The sequence below is a fragment of the Anomaloglossus baeobatrachus genome, chromosome 6, assembly GCF_048569485.1.
Source record: "Anomaloglossus baeobatrachus isolate aAnoBae1 chromosome 6, aAnoBae1.hap1, whole genome shotgun sequence".
NCBI classification, from domain to species: domain Eukaryota; kingdom Metazoa; phylum Chordata; class Amphibia; order Anura; family Aromobatidae; genus Anomaloglossus; species Anomaloglossus baeobatrachus.
Window position 1 is genome coordinate 12,435,330 of NC_134358.1, and position 19,776 is coordinate 12,455,105.

Here is a 19,776-nt window from a genome sequence, read left to right on the forward strand (position 1 = left end):
CTCCTCCATACATACCGCCCCGGCCTCCATACACACAGCCCCGGCCTCCACTATAGTACACACCGTCCTCCTATCCCCACATATGCGGATCTCTCACCTCAGCGCTGACAGGATCTGCGTGCTCCATCTCTTCCAGGCCTGTGACACAGCGCAGAGTTAGGGGGGTGCAGAGCACATTACATTACGGTGCGGGCACATGGGGGGCACATAGGGGGCACATGGGGGGCACATGGGGGCTTCTTCTCCTTACCCTGGCATTCATCGTCTTACGATTCTTCTTCGTCTTCTTAAGGAACTGTCTGAGGCTTCCCGAGGAGACGTATTCTGTAATAAAGACCACCTGCCCCGCAACAAGGACAAGAGGGGCACAAAGATGTACACGGTTATCAGAGGGTCTTCCAATACTCCGTCCCCCCACACACGGAGGGCACCCCCCGCACTCAGTGCCGCTCACCCGTGCCGACGTCTCCTTCACATCCAACCAGTATTTGTGGAACTTCACCACGTTGGGATGATCGACGACCATGAGGTTCTGGAAGGTGGAGCGGATCTTATCCTGAACAGAGAACTGGGGTCAGCGGAGGGACACCAAGCAGCCGCGCCCCAACATGTGTCCTCACACCAACCTACAGGGGGCGCAGGGGTCTCTGCTGTTCAGTGTATAAACGCTGCAAAGGAGCGGCCACGGCCTCCTGCAGCACACAGGGGGAGCGGCGACTGCCTCCTGCAGCACACAGAGGGAGCGGCGACTGCCTCCTGCAGCACACAGAGGGAGCGGCGACTGCCTCCTGCAGCACACAGAGGAGCGGCGACTGCCTCCTGCAGCACACAGAGGAGCGGCGACTGCCTCCTGCAGCACACAGAGGAGCGGCGACTGCCTCCTGCAGCACACAGAGGAGCGGCGACTGCCTCCTGCAGCACACAGAGGAGCGGCGACTGCCTCCTGCAGCACACAGAGGAGCGGCGACTGCCTCCTGCAGCACACAGAGGAGCGGCGACTGCCTCCTGCAGCACACAGAGGAGCGGCGACTGCCTCCTGCAGCACACAGAGGAGCGGCGACTGCCTCCTGCAGCACACAGAGGAGCGGCGACTGCCTCCTGCAGCACACAGAGGAGCGGCGACTGCCTCCTGCAGCACACAGAGGAGCGGCGACTGCCTCCTGCAGCACACAGAGGAGCGGCGACTGCCTCCTGCAGCACACAGAGGAGCGGCGACTGCCTCCTGCAGCACACAGAGGAGCGGCGACTGCCTCCTGCAGCACACAGAGGAGCGGCGACTGCCTCCTGCAGCACACAGAGGAGCGGCGACTGCCTCCTGCAGCACACAGAGGAGCGGCGACTGCCTCCTGCAGCACACAGAGGAGCGGCGACTGCCTCCTGCAGCACACAGAGGAGCGGCGACTGCCTCCTGCAGCACACAGAGGAGCGGCGACTGCCTCCTGCAGCACACAGAGGAGCGGCGACTGCCTCCTGCAGCACACAGAGGAGCGGCGACTGCCTCCTGCAGCACACAGAGGAGCGGCGACTGCCTCCTGCAGCACACAGAGGAGCGGCGACTGCCTCCTGCAGCACAGAGAGGAGCGGCGACGGCCTCCTGCAGCACACAGAGGAGCGGCGACGGCCTCCTGCTGCACACAGGGGGAGCGGCGACGGCCTCCTGCTGCACACAGGGGGAGCGGCGACGGCCTCCTGCTGCACACAGGGGGAGCGGCGACGGCCTCCTGCTGCACACAGGGGGAGCGGCGACGGCCTCCTGCTGCACACAGGGGGAGCGGCGACGGCCTCCTGCTGCACACAGGGGGAGCGGCGACGGCCTCCTGCTGCACACAGGGGGAGCGGCGACGGCCTCCTGCTGCACACAGGGGGAGCGGACACGGCCTCCTGCTGCACACAGGGGGAGCGGACACGGCCTCCTGCAGCACACAGGGGGAGCGGACACGGCCTCCTGCAGCACACAGGGGGAGCGGACACGGCCTCCTGCAGCACACAGGGGGAGCGGACACGGCCTCCTGCAGCACACAGGGGGAGCGGCGACTGCCTCCTGCAGCACACAGGGAGAGCGGCGACTGCCTCATGCAGCCCACATGGAGAGAGGCGACGGCCTCCTGCAGCACACAGGGAGAGCGGCGACTGCCTCCTGCAGCACACAGGGGGAGTGGCGACGGCCTCCGGCAGCACACAGGGAGAGCGGCGACGGCCTCCTGCAGCACACAGGGGGAGTGGCGACGGCCTCCTGCAGCACACAGGGAGAGCGGCGACTGCCTCCTGCAGCACACAGGGAGAGCGGCGACTGCCTCCTGCAGCACACATGGAGAGAGGCGACGGCCTCCTGCAGCACACAGGGGGAGCGGCGACGGCCTCCGGCAGCACACAGGGGGAGTGGCGACGGCCTCCGGCAGCACACAGGGGGAGTGGCGACGGCCTCCGGCAGCACACAGGGGGAGCGGCTACGGCCTCTTGCAGCCTTAGGCTATGTGCGCACGTTGAATCTTTGTGGTGACTACAAATATGCAAGTTTTTGGCCCCAAAAAAATGTACCCGTAGCAAAAACGCTACATCTGAAGCTCAAAGCGAGCGCCATAGACCATGTCTGCCTGCTGGGAGCTCCACGCAGCGACTGAAGAGAGCCGCGCGATCAGCGGTGATGTCACTCCAGTAATTTACGGTCACAGATGGAAAAACTCCAGCTGTGGCCGCGGCTAACCTGAGTGACGTCACCGCTGACCGTGCGGCTCTCTTCAGTCGCTGCGTGGAGCTCCCAGCAGGCAGACATGTTCTATGGCGCTCGCTGTGAGTTTCAGATGTAGCAGAGGTGGAAGCGTTGTGGGACCTCGTGTGGATTATGTTGAACCTTCAGGGGTGTTTTTGGGATTAAAAAAATTGGTAAAAGAGGGTGTTTTTTGTCTTTTATTTCAAATAAAGGATTTTTTCGGTGTTTGTGCTTATTTACTTTCACTTACAGATTAGTGAAGATGGGGGGGTTCCATAGACTTGTCCTGTTACTAATCTAGGGCTTAGTGGCTGCTGTGAGCTGCCATTAACTCTCTCATTGTCACCGCACGAGGGCAATAGGGAAGAGTCGGGTAAAATGCCGGGACTGTCACATCTAATTGATGCAGCAATTGCAGCAGCTGCAGGCTGATATTTTTAGACTGGGGGGTACCCAATAACCATGGGTAGCCCCAGCCTGAGAATAGCAGCCTCCAGCTGTCAGGCTTTATCTGTGCTGGTATGGGGGGATCCTACGCCAATTTGTTTTTTTTTTACTATATAGACTTGTCCACCGGCGTCTGTGATTGGGAGCCTCAGGCAGCTGTCACTCAGCGTGGGGGCTCGTCTGACTGTAACCAATCACAGACGCCGATGGGTGGGGGAAGCAGTGAATATGCATGAGCCTAATGAGCAGTCCCGGAAGGAGAATGAGAGGCCGCAGGAGCTGTGACAGCCGCCCTGGTGAGTGGAGAGTATGAAACGCTTGCTCCTACCCCTTTGCGCTGAATTCTGGGCCCCGTAGACTTTATATAGGGACGGCACCTGGCCAAATATCAGGGATCAATCCCCGCAGACCCAGAGTCAGCGATTGATCTGCCAGTCCTCCGAAATGCAGGGATAAAATGCAAAAAGAATGGACATGCTGCGGCAGTCACCACAAAGACGCAGCCACAAACACTGCAACGTGCGCACAGCAAAACTGAAATCTGATAGACTTTGCTGGGGAAGGAGATGCAGCAGCGTGGGACCGAACTGCAAACGAAAAAACGCAGCGTGCGCACAAGGCCTTATGCTGTGTTTTGGGGGCGAGGAAAGGCGGCTCGTACCTCATGAGACTTGAAGAGTCTTTTGTCTGTGAAGTGCAGCTCGTTCCACACGACTTCTACTCCCTCCTCTGTGTCCATGGCCAGGAACGTGCTCTCTATGCCCGGCATGTTCCCCTGATTCACCTGCCACAGAGAGACGGAAGGTGACACTCCGCACACTGCGCGAGGCGCGGGAGTGCAGAGCGCAGCACCTACAGAGCACAGCACATACAGAGCGCAGCGCCTACAGAGCGCAGCGCCTACAGAGCGCAGCACATACAGAGCACAGTGCCTACAGAGCACAGCACATACAGAGCGCAGCACATACAGAGCGCAGCGCCTACAGAGCACAGCGCCTACAGAGCACAGCACCTACAGAGCGCAGCACATACAGAGCGCAGCACATACAGAGCGCAGCACATACAGAGCGCAGCACATACAGAGCGCAGCACATACAGAGCGCAGCACATACAGAGCGCAGCACATACAGAGCGCAGCGCCTACAGAGCGCAGCACATACAGAGCGCAGCGCCTACAGAGCGCAGCGCCTACAGAGCGCAGCGCCTACAGAGCGCAGCGCCTACAGAGCGCAGCGCCTACAGAGCGCAGCACATACAGAGCGCAGCGCCTACAGAGCGCAGCGCCTACAGAGCACAGCGCCTACAGAGCACAGCACATACAGAGCGCAGCACATACAGAGCACAGCACATACAGAGCACAGCACATACAGAGCACAGCACATACAGAGCACAGCACATACAGAGCGCAGCACCTACAGAGCGCAGCACCTACAGAGCGCAGCACACGGGACCCAGCGAGAGCCGAGCGCAGGGTGCAATAGAGCTGGGGGAAGACACTCCACCAAAGCAGAACTTCACATAAATAGCGCAGCCCTCACTATATAGCATCGTACATGTAGAAACGCTCTGCAGCCATTAGAGGTGACCGACCGCTCGTCAGGGGCTGATAAGGACAACGTGTTCTCCCTATAGAGTAGATAAGGCAGAAAGCGCTGGACACAGCAGCACGCAGCAGCATCACACAGCAGCACGCAGCAGCATCACACAGCAGCACACAGCAGCACACAGCAGGACACAGCAGGACACAGCAGGACACAGCAGCAGGACACAGCAGGACACAGCAGGACACAGCAGCATCACACAGCAGGACACAGCAGCACACAGCAGCACACAGCAGCATCACACAGCAGGACACAGCAGCACGCAGCAGCATCACACAGCACTCTGCCCTAGGACAACAATCCATTGTGTGCTTCACATAGGGGCACAGCTCAGGGTGCACCGCTCCATCTACAGAGGAGGACACAAGGAGAGACACTAACTGGAGCAGAAGTAACGCGGAGAGTGAGGGGAGCAGCACTCTGTGCCAAGGATCAGCGATGTATGTACACAGTGACTGCACCAGCAGAATAGTGAGTACAGCTCTGGAGTATAATACAGGAGGTAACTCAGGATCAGTAATGTAATGTATATACACAGTGACTGCACCAGCAGAATAGTGAGTACAGCTCTGGAGTATAATACAGGAGGTAACTCAGGATCAGTAATGTAATGTATATACACAGTGACTGCACCAGCAGAATAGTGAGTACAGCTCTGGAGTATAATACAGGAGGTAACTCAGGATCAGTAATGTAATGTATGTACACAGTGACTGCACCAGCAGAATAGTGAGTACAGCTCTGGAGTATAATACAGGAGGTAACTCAGGATCAGTAATGTAATGTATGTACACAGTGACTGCACCAGCAGAATAGTGAGTGCAGCTCTGGAGTATAATACAGGAGGTAACTCAGGATCAGTAATGTAATGTATGTACACAGTGACTGCACCAGCAGAATAGTGAGTACAGCTCTGGAGTATAATACAGGAGGTAACTCAGGATCAGTAATGTACTGTATGTACACAGTGAGTACACCAGCAGAATAGTGAGTGCAGCTCTGGAGATAATACAGGAGGTAACTCAGGATCAGTAATATAATGTATGTACACAGTGACTTCTCCAGCAGAATAGTGAGTGCAGCTCTGGAGTATAATACAGGAGGTAACTCAGGATCAGTAATGTATGTACACAGTGACTGCAGCAGCAGAATAGTGAGTGCAGCTCTGGAGTATTTTTGCTCAGTGCTTCTGTATGTAATTCTACATATTGTTATTGATGGTGTCCCCGGTAATACTTGGGGCGCTGTAGCGGGGTTGTGGGGGGTGGGGGGGATGGGGCGGGGGGTGGGGTCGCTGTAGCGGGGGGGTGGGGGGTGGGGGGGGATGGGATGGGGTGGGGGGGATATACAGGGCGGAGGGACACAGTCTCCCGATCTTCCCCTCCTGGTGTTTATTCCTGTAGATAATAACCTGCGTGGATTTGAGTTATAAATATTTCTCAGGGGTAAGCGATGAATGACGTCCACGCCGGATCCCCGGAAATAGAAAACTAAACATCTGCAGCCTCCTGTCCCCGAGCCGGACCCCCGATCCCAGGAGGCGTCCCCCTCCCCCGCACACAGCAGTATATAGCGTATACAGGAGGACGGTGTCAGCCTGAACCGCATGAAATCAGCCTATAAATGAAGACGCTGCGTGTAATAGTCACTGGTCACCTGGTCACACAGGGCGCGGGACAATGGACCATTGTAAGGAGAAGTGTTATAGACAATGGCACTAAACGGCCCGATCTGCTACAATGTATCAGAGAGCTACAGCCAATGGCCAATCCGCGTCCAGTTATCCCCTCCCCCACAACAAGGCCGGATGGATTTACCTGTTTGACCTGGATCACATCGATCTCTGTGCACCAGAAAGCGGGATAAACCTGACCAGAGACCACCAGGAGTAACAAGCGCCTGCCCAGAGACCGCCAGGAGTAACAAGCGCCTGACCAGAGACCACCAGCAGTAACAAGCGCCTGACCAGAGACCGCCAGGAGTAACAAGCGCCTGACCAGAGACCGCCAGGAGTAACAAGTGCCTGACCAGAGACCGCCAGAAATAACAAGGGCCTGACCAGAGACCGCCAGGAGTAACAAGGGCCTGACCAGAGACCGCCAGGAGTAACAAGGGCCTGACCAGAGACCACTAGGAGTAACAAGCGCCTGACCAGAGACCGCCAGGAGTAACAAGCGCCTGACCAGAGACCGCCAGGAGTAACATCCATGGTCTTACTGCCCGGCCGCTCTCACAGGCATGGTGAAGCAGATGGGTGAGACACACAGGACAGAGATAGCAGATAGATGAGAGATGCAGGCAGACAGGAGACAGCAGACGTACCGGAAGCCACAGGCACACAGATAGCTGAAGTACCGGAAGCCACAGGCACACAGATAGCTGAAGTACCGGAAGCCACAGGCAGGCAGATAGCTGAGGTACCGGAAGCCACAGGCAGGCAGATAGCTGAGGTACCGGAAGCCACAGGCACACAGGTAGCTGACGTACCGGAAGCCACAGGCACACAGGTAGCTGAAGTACTGGAAGCCGCAGGCAAACAGGAGACAGCAGAGGTACCGGAAGCCGCAGACAGATAGCTGAGGTACAGTAAGCTGCAGGCACACAGGTAGCTGAAGTACCGGAAGCCACAGGCAGACAGGAGACAGCAGAGGTATCGGAAGCCGCCGGCAGATAACTGAGGTACAGGAAGCCGCAGGCAGGCAGGAGACAGCAGAGGTACAGGAAGCCGCAGGCAGGCAGGAGACAGCAGAGGTACAGGAAGCCGCAGGCAGGCAGGAGACAGCAGAGGTACAGGAAGCCGCAGGCAGGAGACAGCAGAGGTACCGGAAGCCACAGGCAGACAGGAGACAGCAGAGGTACAGGAAGCCGCAGGCAGGCAGGAGACAGCAGAGGTACCGGAAGCCACAGGCAGACAGGAGACAGCAGAGGTACCGGAAGCCACAGGCAGACAGGAGACAGCAGAGGTACCGGAAGCCGCAGGCAGACAGGAGACAGCAGAGGTACCGGAAGCCGCAGGCAGACAGGAGACAGCAGAGGTACCGGAAGCCGCAGGCAGACAGGTGTTAAGAACACTTAAGTGTTAATACCAGAACTCAGGTGTGTGAGCCTTATATAATCCCGGTCAGATGATCACATGGGATCAGCAAAGCCTGACGTGGAGCAGAACAGAGTTTAGCAGACCGGGGTGAGGGAAGCAGAGCACGGATCTGTGACAGCTGTGTAACATATATGTACAGAGATAGTATGTGATCGTATGGAGGGCAAGACCAGGAAGGCACCAAAAGGTCAAAAATATACCACGAAAGCTTCACCCAAGAGTGGGAATGTGGAAAGACGCCAACGGGGACAAACTAACCGAGCCAGAACAGATGGAGGAAAGATGGAAAGAACAAGGAGCATCTCTACAAGAACCACTCAGCGATACAGGAAGAAACCGAGACTGGAAATGATAGAGCTGAGAGTCCTGAAAGATGAAGTCGTTGCTGCGACAAAGCTTCTGTTAAAAAACAAAGCAGCTGGATGTGACAATATTCCAATAGAGCTGATAAAGTCGTCTGAAGCCGCAGCTGATGTCACCATACGCCGGTGTCACCAGATATGGAGAACTGGTAAGTGGCGACCCTGGCGGACCTATTATTATTATTATTATTATTATTTATTTATAGAGCACCATTGATTCCATGGTGCTGTACATGAGAAGGGGGTTACATACAAAATACATGTACAAGTTACAGTAGACAGACTAGTACAGGGGGAAGAGGGCCCTGCCCTTGCGGGCTTACATTCTATAGGATTATGGGGAGGAGACAGTAGGTGGGGTGTAGGTGGGGCGGCAGCTCCGCACGGTGGTGGGGCGGCAGCTCCGCACGGTGGTGGGGCGGCAGCTCCGCACGGTGGTGGGGCGGCAGCTCCGCACGGTGGTGGGGCGGCAGCTCCGCACGGTGGTGGGGCAGTGAGGACCTATCTGGCGGAAGGCGACCCTGGCGGACCTATCCGGCGGAAGGCGACCCTGGCGGACCTATCCGGCGGAAGGCGACCCTGGCGGACCTATCCGGCGGAAGGCGACCCTGGCGGACCTATCCGGCGGAAGGCGACCCTGGCGGACCTATCCGGCGGAAGGCGACCCTGGCGGACCTATCCGGCGGAAGGCGACCCTGGCGGACCTATCCGGCGGAAGGCGACCCTGGCGGACCTATCCGGCGGAAGGCGACCCTGGCGGACCTATCCGGCGGAAGGCGACCCTGGCGGACCTATCCGGCGGAAGGCGACCCTGGCGGACCTATCCGGCGGAAGACGACCCTGGCGGACCTATCCAACGGAAGACGACCCTCGTGGACCTATCCAGCGGATCAAGACCCTCGTGGACCTATCCAGCGGATCAAGACCCTTGTGGAGCTATCCAGCGGAAGAAGACCCTTGTGGAGCTATCCAGCGGAAGAAGACCCTCGTGGAGCTATCCAGCGGAAGAAGACCCTCGTGGAGCTATCCAGCGGAAGAAGACCCTCGTGGAGCTATCCAGCGGAAGAAGACCCTCGTGGAGCTATCCAGCGGAAGAAGACCCTCGTGGAGCTATCCAGCGGAAGAAGACCCTCGTGGACCTATCCAGCGGATCAAAACCCTCGTGGAGCTATCCAGCGGATCAAAACCCTCGTGGAGCTATCCAACGGATCAAGACCCTCGTGGAGCTATCCAGCGGATCAAGACCCTCGTGGATCTATCCAGCGGATCAAGACCCTCGTGGATCTATCCAGCGGATCAAGACCCTCGTGGAGCTATCCAGCGGAAGAAGACCCTCGTGGAGCTATCCAGCGGAAGAAGACCCTCGTGGAGCTATCCAGCGGAAGAAGACCCTCGTGGAGCTATCCAGCGGAAGAAGACCCTCGTGGAGCTATCCAGCGGAAGAAGACCCTCGTGGAGCTATCCAGCGGAAGAAGACCCTCGTGGAGCTATCCAGCGGAAGAAGACCCTCGTGGAGCTATCCAGCGGAAGAAGACCCTCGTGGACCTATCCAGCGGATCAAGACCCTCGTGGAGCTATCCAGCGGATCAAAACCCTCGTGGAGCTATCCAACGGATCAAGACCCTCGTGGAGCTATCCAGCGGATCAAGACCCTCGTGGATCTATCCAGCGGATCAAGACCCTCGTGGATCTATCCAGCGGATCAAGACCCTCGTGGACCTATCCAGCGGAAGAAGACCCTCGTGGACCTATCCAGCGGAAGAAGACCCTCGTGGAGCTATCCAGCGGAAGAAGACCCTCGTGGAGCTATCCAGCGGAAGAAGACCCTCGTGGAGCTATCCAGCGGAAGAAGACCCTCGTGGAGCTATCCAGCGGAAGAAGACCCTCGTGGAGCTATCCAGCGGATCAAGACCCTCGTGGAGCTATCCAGCGGATCAAAACCCTTGTGGAGCTATCCAACGGATCAAGACCCTCGTGGAGCTATCCAGCGGAAGAAGACCCTCGTGGAGCTATCCAGCGGAAGAAGACCCTCGTGGAGCTATCCAGCGGAAGAAGACCCTCGTGGAGCTATCCAGCGGAAGACCCTCGTGGAGCTATCCAGCGGATCAAGACCCTCGTGGACCTATCCAGCGGAAGAAGACCCTCGTGGACCTATCCAGCGGAAGAAGACCCTCGTGGACCTATCTAGACTACACAAGATCCATCTTCCTACAGAGCATTCATTTATCAAATCGACATGTCTCGAGATCAAATTGCAGACCATTAACTTGTCATGCTGACTGCAGGAATGTCCCCAGAGCGGTTGCCCATGAATTGAATGTTCATTTCTTTACCATAAGCCGTCTCCAGGGATGTTTCAGAGAATTTGGCAGAACATCCAACCGGCCTCACAACCACAGACCATGTGTGACCACAGCAGCCCAGGACCTCCACATCCAGCATCTTTACCTCCAAGATCGTCCGAGACCGGCCCCCCCAGAAAGCGGCTACAAGAATCTGGGCATAACCAAAGAATTCCTACAAAAACCATCTCAGGGAAGCTCAGCTGCAGCTCGTCATTCTCATCAGTGTCTCCACCTCACTGCAGCTCATCGTCCTTATCGGGTTCTGACTGCAGCTCGTTGTCATCATCGGTGTCTCCTGACTGCAGCTAGTCTTCCTTATCGGGGTCTCAACCTCACTGCTGCTCGTCCTCCTCTTCGGGGTCTCCCCCTCACTGCTGCTCGTCCTCCTCTTCGGGGTCTCCCCCTCACTGCTGCTCGTCCTCCTCTTCGGGGTCTCCCCCTCACTGCTGCTCGTCCTCCTCTTCGGGGTCTCCCCCTCACTGCTGCTCGTCCTCCTCTTCGGGGTCTCCGCCTCACTGCAGCTCGTCCTTCTCCTCGGGGTCTCCACCTCACTGCTGCTCGTCCTCCTCCTCGGGGTCTCCGCCTCACTGCTGCTCGTCCTCCTCCTCGGGGTCTCCGCCTCACTGCTGCCCGTCCTCCTCTTCGGGGTCTCCGCCTCACTGCTGCTCGTCCTCTCCTCAGTGGGGTCTTCGCCTCACTGCCTCAAAGTAGCCACCTTTTGCTTTGATTACTGCTTTGCACACTCTTGGCATTCTCTTGATGAGCTTCAAGAGGTAGTCACCGGAAATGGTTTTCCAACAGTCTTGAAGGAGTTCCCAGAGATGCTTAGCACTTGTTGGCTCTTTTGCCTTCACTCTGCGGTCTAGCTCACCCCAAACCATCTCTATTGGGTTCAGGTCTGGTGACTGTGGAGGCCAGTTCACCTGGCGTAGCACCCTATCACTCTCCTTAGTCACATAGCCCTTACACAGCCTGGAGGTGTGTTTGGGGTCATTGTCCTGTTGAAAAATAAATGATGGTCCAACTAAACACAAACCGGATGGAATAGCACGCTGCTGCAAGATGCTGTGGTAGCCATGCTGGTTCAGTATGCCTTCAATTTTGAATAAATCCCCAACAGTGTCACCAGCAAAGCCCCCCCACACCATCACACCACCTCCTCCATGCTTCACGGTGGGAACCAGCCATGTAGAGTCCATCCGTTCACCTTTTCTACAGAGACACGGTGGTTGGATCCAAAGATCTCAAATTTGGACTCATCAGACCAAAGCACAGATTTCCACTGGTCTAATGTCCATTTCTTGTGTTCTTTAGCCCACACAAGTCTCTTCTGCTTGTTGCCTGTCCTTAGCAGTGGTTTCCTAGCAGCTATTTTACCATGAAGGCTGCTGCACAAAGTCTCCTCTTAACAGTTGTTCTAGAGATGTGTCTGCTGCTAGATCTCTGTGTGGCATTGACCTGGTCTCTAATCTGAGCTGCTGTTAACCTGCGATTTCTGAGGCTGGTGACTCGGATAAGCTTATCCTCTGCAGCAGAGGTGACTCTTGGTCTTCCTTTCCTGGGGCGGTGCTCATGTGAGCCAGTTTCTTTGTAGTGTTTGATGGTTTTTGACACTGCACTTGGGGACACTTTCAAAGTTTTCCCAATTTTTCGGACTGACTGACCTTCATTTCCTAAAGCAATGATGGCCACTCGGTTTTCTTTACTTAGAATTTGTATTATGCCAAGAAAAAAGCAGCTAACAGTGTATTCAGTAGGACTATCAGCTGTGTACGCACCAGACGTCTGCACAACACAACTGATGGTCCCAACCCCATTTATAAGGCAAGAAATCCCACTTATTAAACCTGACCGGGCACACCTGTGAAGTGAAGACCATTTCCGGTGACAAGACAATGCCAAGAGTGTGCAAAGCAGTAATCAAAGCAAAAGGAGGCGACTGAAGAACCTAGAATATAAGACATATTTTCAGTTGTGTCACACTTTTTTGTTAAGTATTTCATTCCACATGTGATAATTCATAGTTTTGATGCTTTCAATGTGAATCTACAATTTTCAGAGTCATGAACATAAAGAAAACTCTTTGAATGAGAAGGTGTGTCCAAACTTTTGGTCTGTACTGTATATAGCACACCTTATACACCGCGTCATCCGACTATCGGCATTGTGCTCGGTGACGTACAGCTCAATGTCTGACCACTCGCTTTTTTCACAAATAATGTAATCTCCATTGATGACCATGCTCTGGTTTTGTGTAAGGGGTGCACCGTGCCACTAGAGCAGGGTAAGGGGGGCACCATGCCACTAGAGCAGGGTAAGGGGGGCACCATGCCACTAGAGCAGGGTAAGGGGTGCACCGTGCCACTAGAGCAGGGTAAGGGGTGCACCGTGCCACTAGATCAGGGTAAGGGGTGCACCGTGCCACTAGAGCAGGGTAAGGGGTGCATCATGCCACTAGAGCAGGGTAAGGGGTGCATCATGCCACTAGAGCAGGGTAAGGGGGGCACCATGCCACTAGAACAGGGTAAGGGGTGCACCGTGCCACTAGAGCAGGGTAAGGGGCGCACCGTGCCACTAGAGCAGGGTAAGGGGGGCACCATGCCACTAGAGCAGGGTAAGGGGCGCACCGTGCCACTAGAGCAGGGTAAGGGGGGCACCGTGCCACTAGAGCAGGGTAAGGGGGGCACCATGCCACTAGAGCAGGGTAAGGGGGGCACCATGCCACTAGAGCAGGGTAAGGGGTGCACATGCCACTAGAGCAGGGTAAGGGGTGCACCATGCCACTAGAGCAGGGTAAGGGGTGCACCATGCCACTAGAGCAGGGTAAGGGGCGCACCGTGCCACTAGAGCAGGGTAAGGGGGGCACCGTGCCACTAGAGCAGGGTAAGGGGTGCACCATGCCACTAGAGCAGGGTAAGGGGGGCACCGTGCCACTAGAGCAGGGTAAGGGGGGCACCGTGCCACTAGAGCAGGGTAAGGGGCGCACCATGCCACTAGAGCAGGGTAAGGGGTGCACATGCCACTAGAGCAGGGTAAGGGGTGCACCATGCCACTAGAGCAGGGTAAGGGGGGCACCATGCCACTAGAGCAGGGTAAGGGGCGCACCGTGCCACTAGAACAGGGTAAGGGGCGCACCATGCCACTAGAACAGGGTAAGGGGCGCACCGTGCCACTAGAGCAGGGTAAGGGGCGCACCATGCCACTAGAGCAGGGTAACAGGCGCACCATGCCACTAGAGCAGAGTAAGGGGCGCACCATGCCACTAGAGCAGGGTAAGGGGCGCACCATGCCACTAGAGCAGGGTAAGGGGCGCACCATGCCACTAGAGCAGGGTAAAGGGCGCACCATGCCACTAGAGCAGGGTAAGGGGTGCACCATGCCACTAGAGCAGGGTAAGGGGTGCACCATGCCACTAGAGCAGGGTAAGGGGCGCACCATGCCACTAGAGCAGGGTAAGGGGTGCATCATGCCACTAGAGCAGGGTAAGGGGAGCACCATGCCACTAGAGCAGGGTAAGGGGAGCACCATGCCACTAGAGCAGGGTAAGGGGAGCACCATGCCACTAGAGCAGGGTAAGGGGCGCACCATGCCACTAGAGCAGGGTAAGGGGAGCACCATGCCACTAGAGCAGGGTAAGGGGAGCACCATGCCACTAGAGCAGGGTAAGGGGTGCACCATGCCACTAGAGCAGGGTAAGGGGCGCACCATGCCACTAGAGCAGGTGTTACAAAAGATCCAAAGTTTATCGCTATTATAAACCCTTTACTTTGCCCCACACGTGATGCTGATAATTAGAGAGCAGCAATGACTGTAGAGAGGTGATCAGGAAATGTTCTGCAGGTGACAACAGTCACAATCAGGACGTGCACCGGCCGTCGCTAGGAATGACGTCCTATCACTAGTCTCTCACACTGCTCTGGGGGGATTTTGGTCCACTCTTCTTCCAGTATCTTCCACAGGACATCACTAGTCTCTCACACTGCTCTGGGGGGGATTTTGGCCCACTCTTCTTCCAGTCTCTCCACAGGACATCACTAGTCTCTCACACTGCTCTGGGGGGATTTTGGTCCACTCTTCTTCCAGTATCTTCCACAGGACATCACTAGTCTCTCACACTGCTCTGGGGGGATTTTAGTCCACTCTTCTTCCAGTATCTTCCACAGGACATCACTAGTCTCTCACACTGCTCTGGGGGGATTTTGGTCCACTCTTCTTCCAGTCTCTCCACAGGACATCACTAGACTCTCACACTGCTCTGGGGGGATTTTGGTCCACTCTTCTTCCAGTCTCTCCACAGGACATCACTAGACTCTCACACTGCTCTGGGGGGATTTTGACCCACTCTTCTTCCAGTCTCTTCCACAGGACATCACTAGTCTCTCACACTGCTCTGGGGGATTTTGGTCCACTCTTCTTCCAGTCTCTTCCACAGGACATCACTAGTCTCTCACACTGCTCTGGGGGGATTTTGGTCCACTCTTCTTCCAGTATCTTCCACAGGACATCACTAGTCTCTCACACTGCTCTGGGGGGATTTTGGTCCACTCTTCTTCCAGTCTCTTCCACAGGACATCACTAGTCCCTCACACTGCTCTGGGGGGATTTTGGTCCACTCTTCTTCCAGTATCTTCCACAGGACATCACTAGTCTCTCACACTGCTCTGGGGGGATTTTGGCCCACTCTTCTTCCAGTCTCTTCCACAGGACATCACTAGTCTCTCACACTGCTCTGGGGGGATTTTGGCCCACTCTTCTTCCAGTCTCTTCCACAGGACATCACTAGTCTCTCACACTGCTCTGGGGGGATTTTGGCCCACTCTTCTTCCAGTCTTTTCCACAGGACATCACTAGTCTCTCACACTGCTCTGGGGGGATTTTGGTCCACTCTTCTTCCAGTATCTTCCACAGGACATCACTAGTCTCTCACACTGCTCTGGGGGGATTTTGGTCCACTCTTCTTCCAGTATCTTCCACAGGACATCACTAGTCTCTCACACTGCTCTGGGGGGATTTTGGCCCACTCTTCTTCCAGTATCTTCCACAGGACATCACTAGTCTCTCACACTGCTCTGGGGGGATTTTGGCCCACTCTTCTTCCAGTCTCTTCCACAGGACATCACTAGTCTCTCACACTGCTCTGGGGGGATTTTGGTCCACTCTTCTTCCAGTATCTTCCACAGGACATCACTAGTCTCTCACACTGCTCTGGGGGGATTTTGGTCCACTCTTCTTCCAGTATCTTCCACAGGACATCACTAGTCTCTCACACTGCTCTGGGGGGGATTTTGGTCCACTCTTCTTCCAGTATCTTCCACAGGACATCACTAGTCTCTCACACTGCTCTGGGGGGGATTTTGGCCCACTCTTCTTCCAGTCTCTCCACAGGACATCACTAGTCTCTCACACTGCTCTGGGGGGATTTTGGTCCACTCTTCTTCCAGTATCTTCCACAGGACATCACTAGTCTCTCACACTGCTCTGGGGGGGATTTTGGCCCACTCTTCTTCCAGTCTCTCCACAGGACATCACTAGTCTCTCACACTGCTCTGGGGGGGATTTTGGCCCACTCTTCTTCCAGTCTCTCCACAGGACATCACTAGTCTCTCACACTGCTCTGGTGGGATTTTGGTCCACTCTTCTTCCAGTATCTTCCAGAGGACATCACTAGTCTCTCACACTGCTCTGGGGGGATGTTGGCCCACTCTTCTTCCAGTCTCTTCCACAGGACATCACTAGTCTCTCACACTGCTCTGGGGGGATTTTGGTCCACTCTTCTTCCAGTCTCTTCCACAAGACATCACTAGTCTTCTCTCTCTCTTCACACAGGTATATAACTCTGCTTCCTGTCAAGTGAATTGTCTGTTCCCCACTGCATTGGCTGAATATGTGTTCTGGTATATAACTCTGCTTCCTGTGATGTATGCTCTGTCATTTTCATAATCTATGTAATACTCACTGATGTATGACTGTACATTCCTCTTTGTAAATGTTATCTGATGGTGGATGGTGTAAATCTGTGTAGACTGGAAGTCCGGGTGGGTGTCAAATGTCCTGTTCCCTTTGATTCCTTAATCATCCCCTGGTGTGATCAGCATTTGTTGATTTCCCTTAACAAGCTGAGCTCCCATAATCCCCCTCACCTACCCCTCTAGTCAGCCCTATATATTTGTGTCTTTCTTAAGGGGTGCATGCATGCGGGGTGTTGCATGCATGCCATCTCTTGCGAAGTGCTGGGCAGTTACCTCAATGGCAGTTAGTCAGGGCAGGAGTCTGCAGGTAAATTACTCTTTGACGCCATCTGTGTTAACCTTAACTATTATTCCACTCTCTATCATCCTATGTGCCTTTACTGTCCACTTTCACCGCCCTGTCCCCCCTCCATCACCACTCATCCACATCAGCCCCTCTCTCCTCCCCTCTCCTATGTACAGCTCCCAGGCTCTTTTCACCTATCTTAATAATCTGACTCAATCAAGCTCCAGGGACTTCCAAAAAAACCCATGCCACAAGTCCAAAAACCATCTGACCTTTCTCCTTCTACTCCTACTTCTTTCAGGTGATATCTCTCCTAATCCCGGTCCACCCCAGGCTAACTTTACCCCCTCCCCCACCTCCCATAGAAACCCTGATAATATTATTAACATTCCCTGTACACCCTCGCTTCCCTCTTTTAATTGTGCTCTATGGAATCCACGGTCCGTATGTAACAAGCTTCCTTACATCCACAACCTCTTTCTCAATAACTCTCTTAACTTACTAGGCCTAACTGAAACCTGGATTCAGGATTCTGATACTACTTCCCCTGCTGCCATCTCTCATGGTGGTTTACACTTTTCCCATTCACCAAGACCTGGAAACAGACATGGTGGTGGAGTAGGCTTACTACTGTCCCCACAGTGCACTTTCCAGGTCATCCCCCCAGCTCCATCACTCTCATTCCCATCCTTTGAGGTCCACACCATCAGGCTCTTCCATCCCCTCTCCCTCAGAGTAGCTGTCATATACCGTCCACCAGGCTCACCCACCCAGTTCCTTGACCACTTTTCAGCCTGGCTGTCACACTTCATGTCCTCAGAGTTACCAACCCTGATCCTAGGAGACTTTAACATCCCCATGAACAGCCCCTCCTCCCCTTCTGCATCCCAGCTTCTATCTCTCACCACCTCCCTTGGCCTCTCACAGCTCTCATCCTCTGAGACACATGAAGATGGTAACACCCTTGACCTGGTCTTTATCCGCCTCTGCTCAATCTCTGACTTTGACAACTCACCTCTTCCCCTCTCTGACCACAACATCCTCTCCTTCAAGCTCACAAACCCTCGTCCGCCCCAGCACACTCCCACCAATCACACATTCAGAAACCTACAGGCCATCGATTCTCAGACACTTTCAAACTCTTTACACACATCACTGTCCCCTATATCCTCACTTTCCTGTCCTGATCTGGCTGTAAAGCACTACAATGACACACTCAGGACTACGCTAGACCAAGTAGCGCCCCTCACCCTCAGAAAGACCAAACACAGAGTAAAACAGCCCTGGCTCACATCACAAACTCGATTTCTCCAGCGATGCTCCAGGAGCGCCGAACGCCTATGGAGGAAAACCCGCACACCAGAAAACTTCATCCACTACAAGTTCATGTTAAGGACCTATAACTATTCCCTTCACCTCGCCAAACAGACCTACTTCACCAACCTTGTTTCCTCACTTGCCAACAATCCAAAAAAACTCTTTGACACTTTTCACTCCCTCCTCAGTCCCAAAGTACAGACCCCTGTCACAGCCCTTCATGCTGATGACCTGGCCTCGTATTTCACAGAGAAAATAGAAAACATCCGCCAAGAGATCAGCTCCCAGCCACCAAGCCCTGTGAATCCCATCCCTCCCCATATTCCATCCAGCTCACTTTCCACATTTGACCCAGTCACAGAGGAGGAAGTCTCCAGGCTCCTCTCTTCTTCTCGTCCTACCACTTGCCCTACTGATCCCTTTCCCTCACACCTACTCCAGTCCCTCTCTCCGGTTGTCGCCACTCACCTAACTAAAATCTTCAATCTCTCTCTCTCTTCGGGTATCTTCCCCTCCTCCCTCAAACACTCTATCATTACTCCATTATTAAAAAAACCTTCTCTCGATCCGTCCTGCACAAGCAACTACAGACCAGTCTCCAATCTCTCCTTCATCTCCAAACTCTTGGAGCGCCTGGTCTACTCTCGCCTCACCCGCTACCTCTCCTCTCACTCTCTTCTAGATCCTTTACAGTCTGGCTTCCGCCCTTTACACTCAACAGAAACTGCCCTTGTCAAAGTGACCAATGACCTATTGACAGCAAAACGTAACGGTGACCACTCTCTGCTTATTCTTCTTGACCTTTCTGCTGCCTTTGACACTGTTGACCACCATCTCCTTCTCTCTATGCTCCACTCTATCGGCCTAAAGGACACTGTTCTTTCCTGGTTCTCTTCCTATCTTTCTGGCCGCTCATTCAGTGTATCATTTGCTGGCTCCACATCTTCTCCTCTTCCTCTCACTGTTGGGGTCCCTCAAGGTTCAGTCCTTGGCCCTCTTCTTTTCTCCCTCTACACTGCCCCAATTGGTCAGACCATCAGCAGATTTGGCTTTCAGTACCATCTTTATGCTGATGACACACAGCTATACACCTCCTCCCCTGAGCTCACCCCCGCTGTACTACAGAACACCAGTGACTGCCTGACTGCAGTTTGCAATGTCATGTCTGCTCTCTATCTGAAACTTAACCTTTCCAAAACTGAACTTCTTCTTTTCCCTCCATCTTCCAACTGTCCTCAACCTGACATCTCCCTCTCTGTGTGTGGCACAACGATAAGTCCTAGGCCGCAAGCCCGCTGCCTGGGGGTTATACTTGACACTGATCTCTCCTTCACCTCCCACATACAATCTCTTGCCCGCACCTGCCGCTTGCACCTCAAGAACATCTCTAGAATCCGCCCCTTTCTCACAATGGAAACGACAAAAACCCTCATCGTGGCCCTGATCCACTCTCGCTTGGACTACTGTAACTCTCTATTAATTGGTCTCCCCCTAACTAGACTCTCTCCTCTACAGTCAATCCTTAATGCAGCAGCCAGGGTCACCTATCTGGCTAACCGCTACTCGGATGCCTCTGCTCTGTGCCAGTCATTGCACTGGCTGCCCATATATCATAGGATCCAATTCAAACTGCTTGTTCTCG

General features: G+C 54.8%; 1 protein-coding gene across 2 annotated transcripts in view; it reads right to left on the reverse strand.

Annotated features, from left to right (window-relative positions):
- Nucleotides 1–19,776, reverse strand: part of NRBP2 (nuclear receptor binding protein 2) — an 80,634-nt gene that overhangs the window by 31,667 nt on the left and 29,191 nt on the right. For both annotated transcript variants that reach the window (XM_075352735.1, XM_075352734.1), the window contains exons 3-6: nt 3,819–3,941; nt 455–556; nt 251–340; nt 98–138 (exon numbers count right to left, since the gene is read on the reverse strand). In XM_075352735.1, coding sequence (XP_075208850.1) covers nt 98–138; nt 251–340; nt 455–556; nt 3,819–3,941 — 356 coding nt within the window. The remainder of the gene's footprint in view (nt 1–97; nt 139–250; nt 341–454; nt 557–3,818; nt 3,942–19,776) is intronic.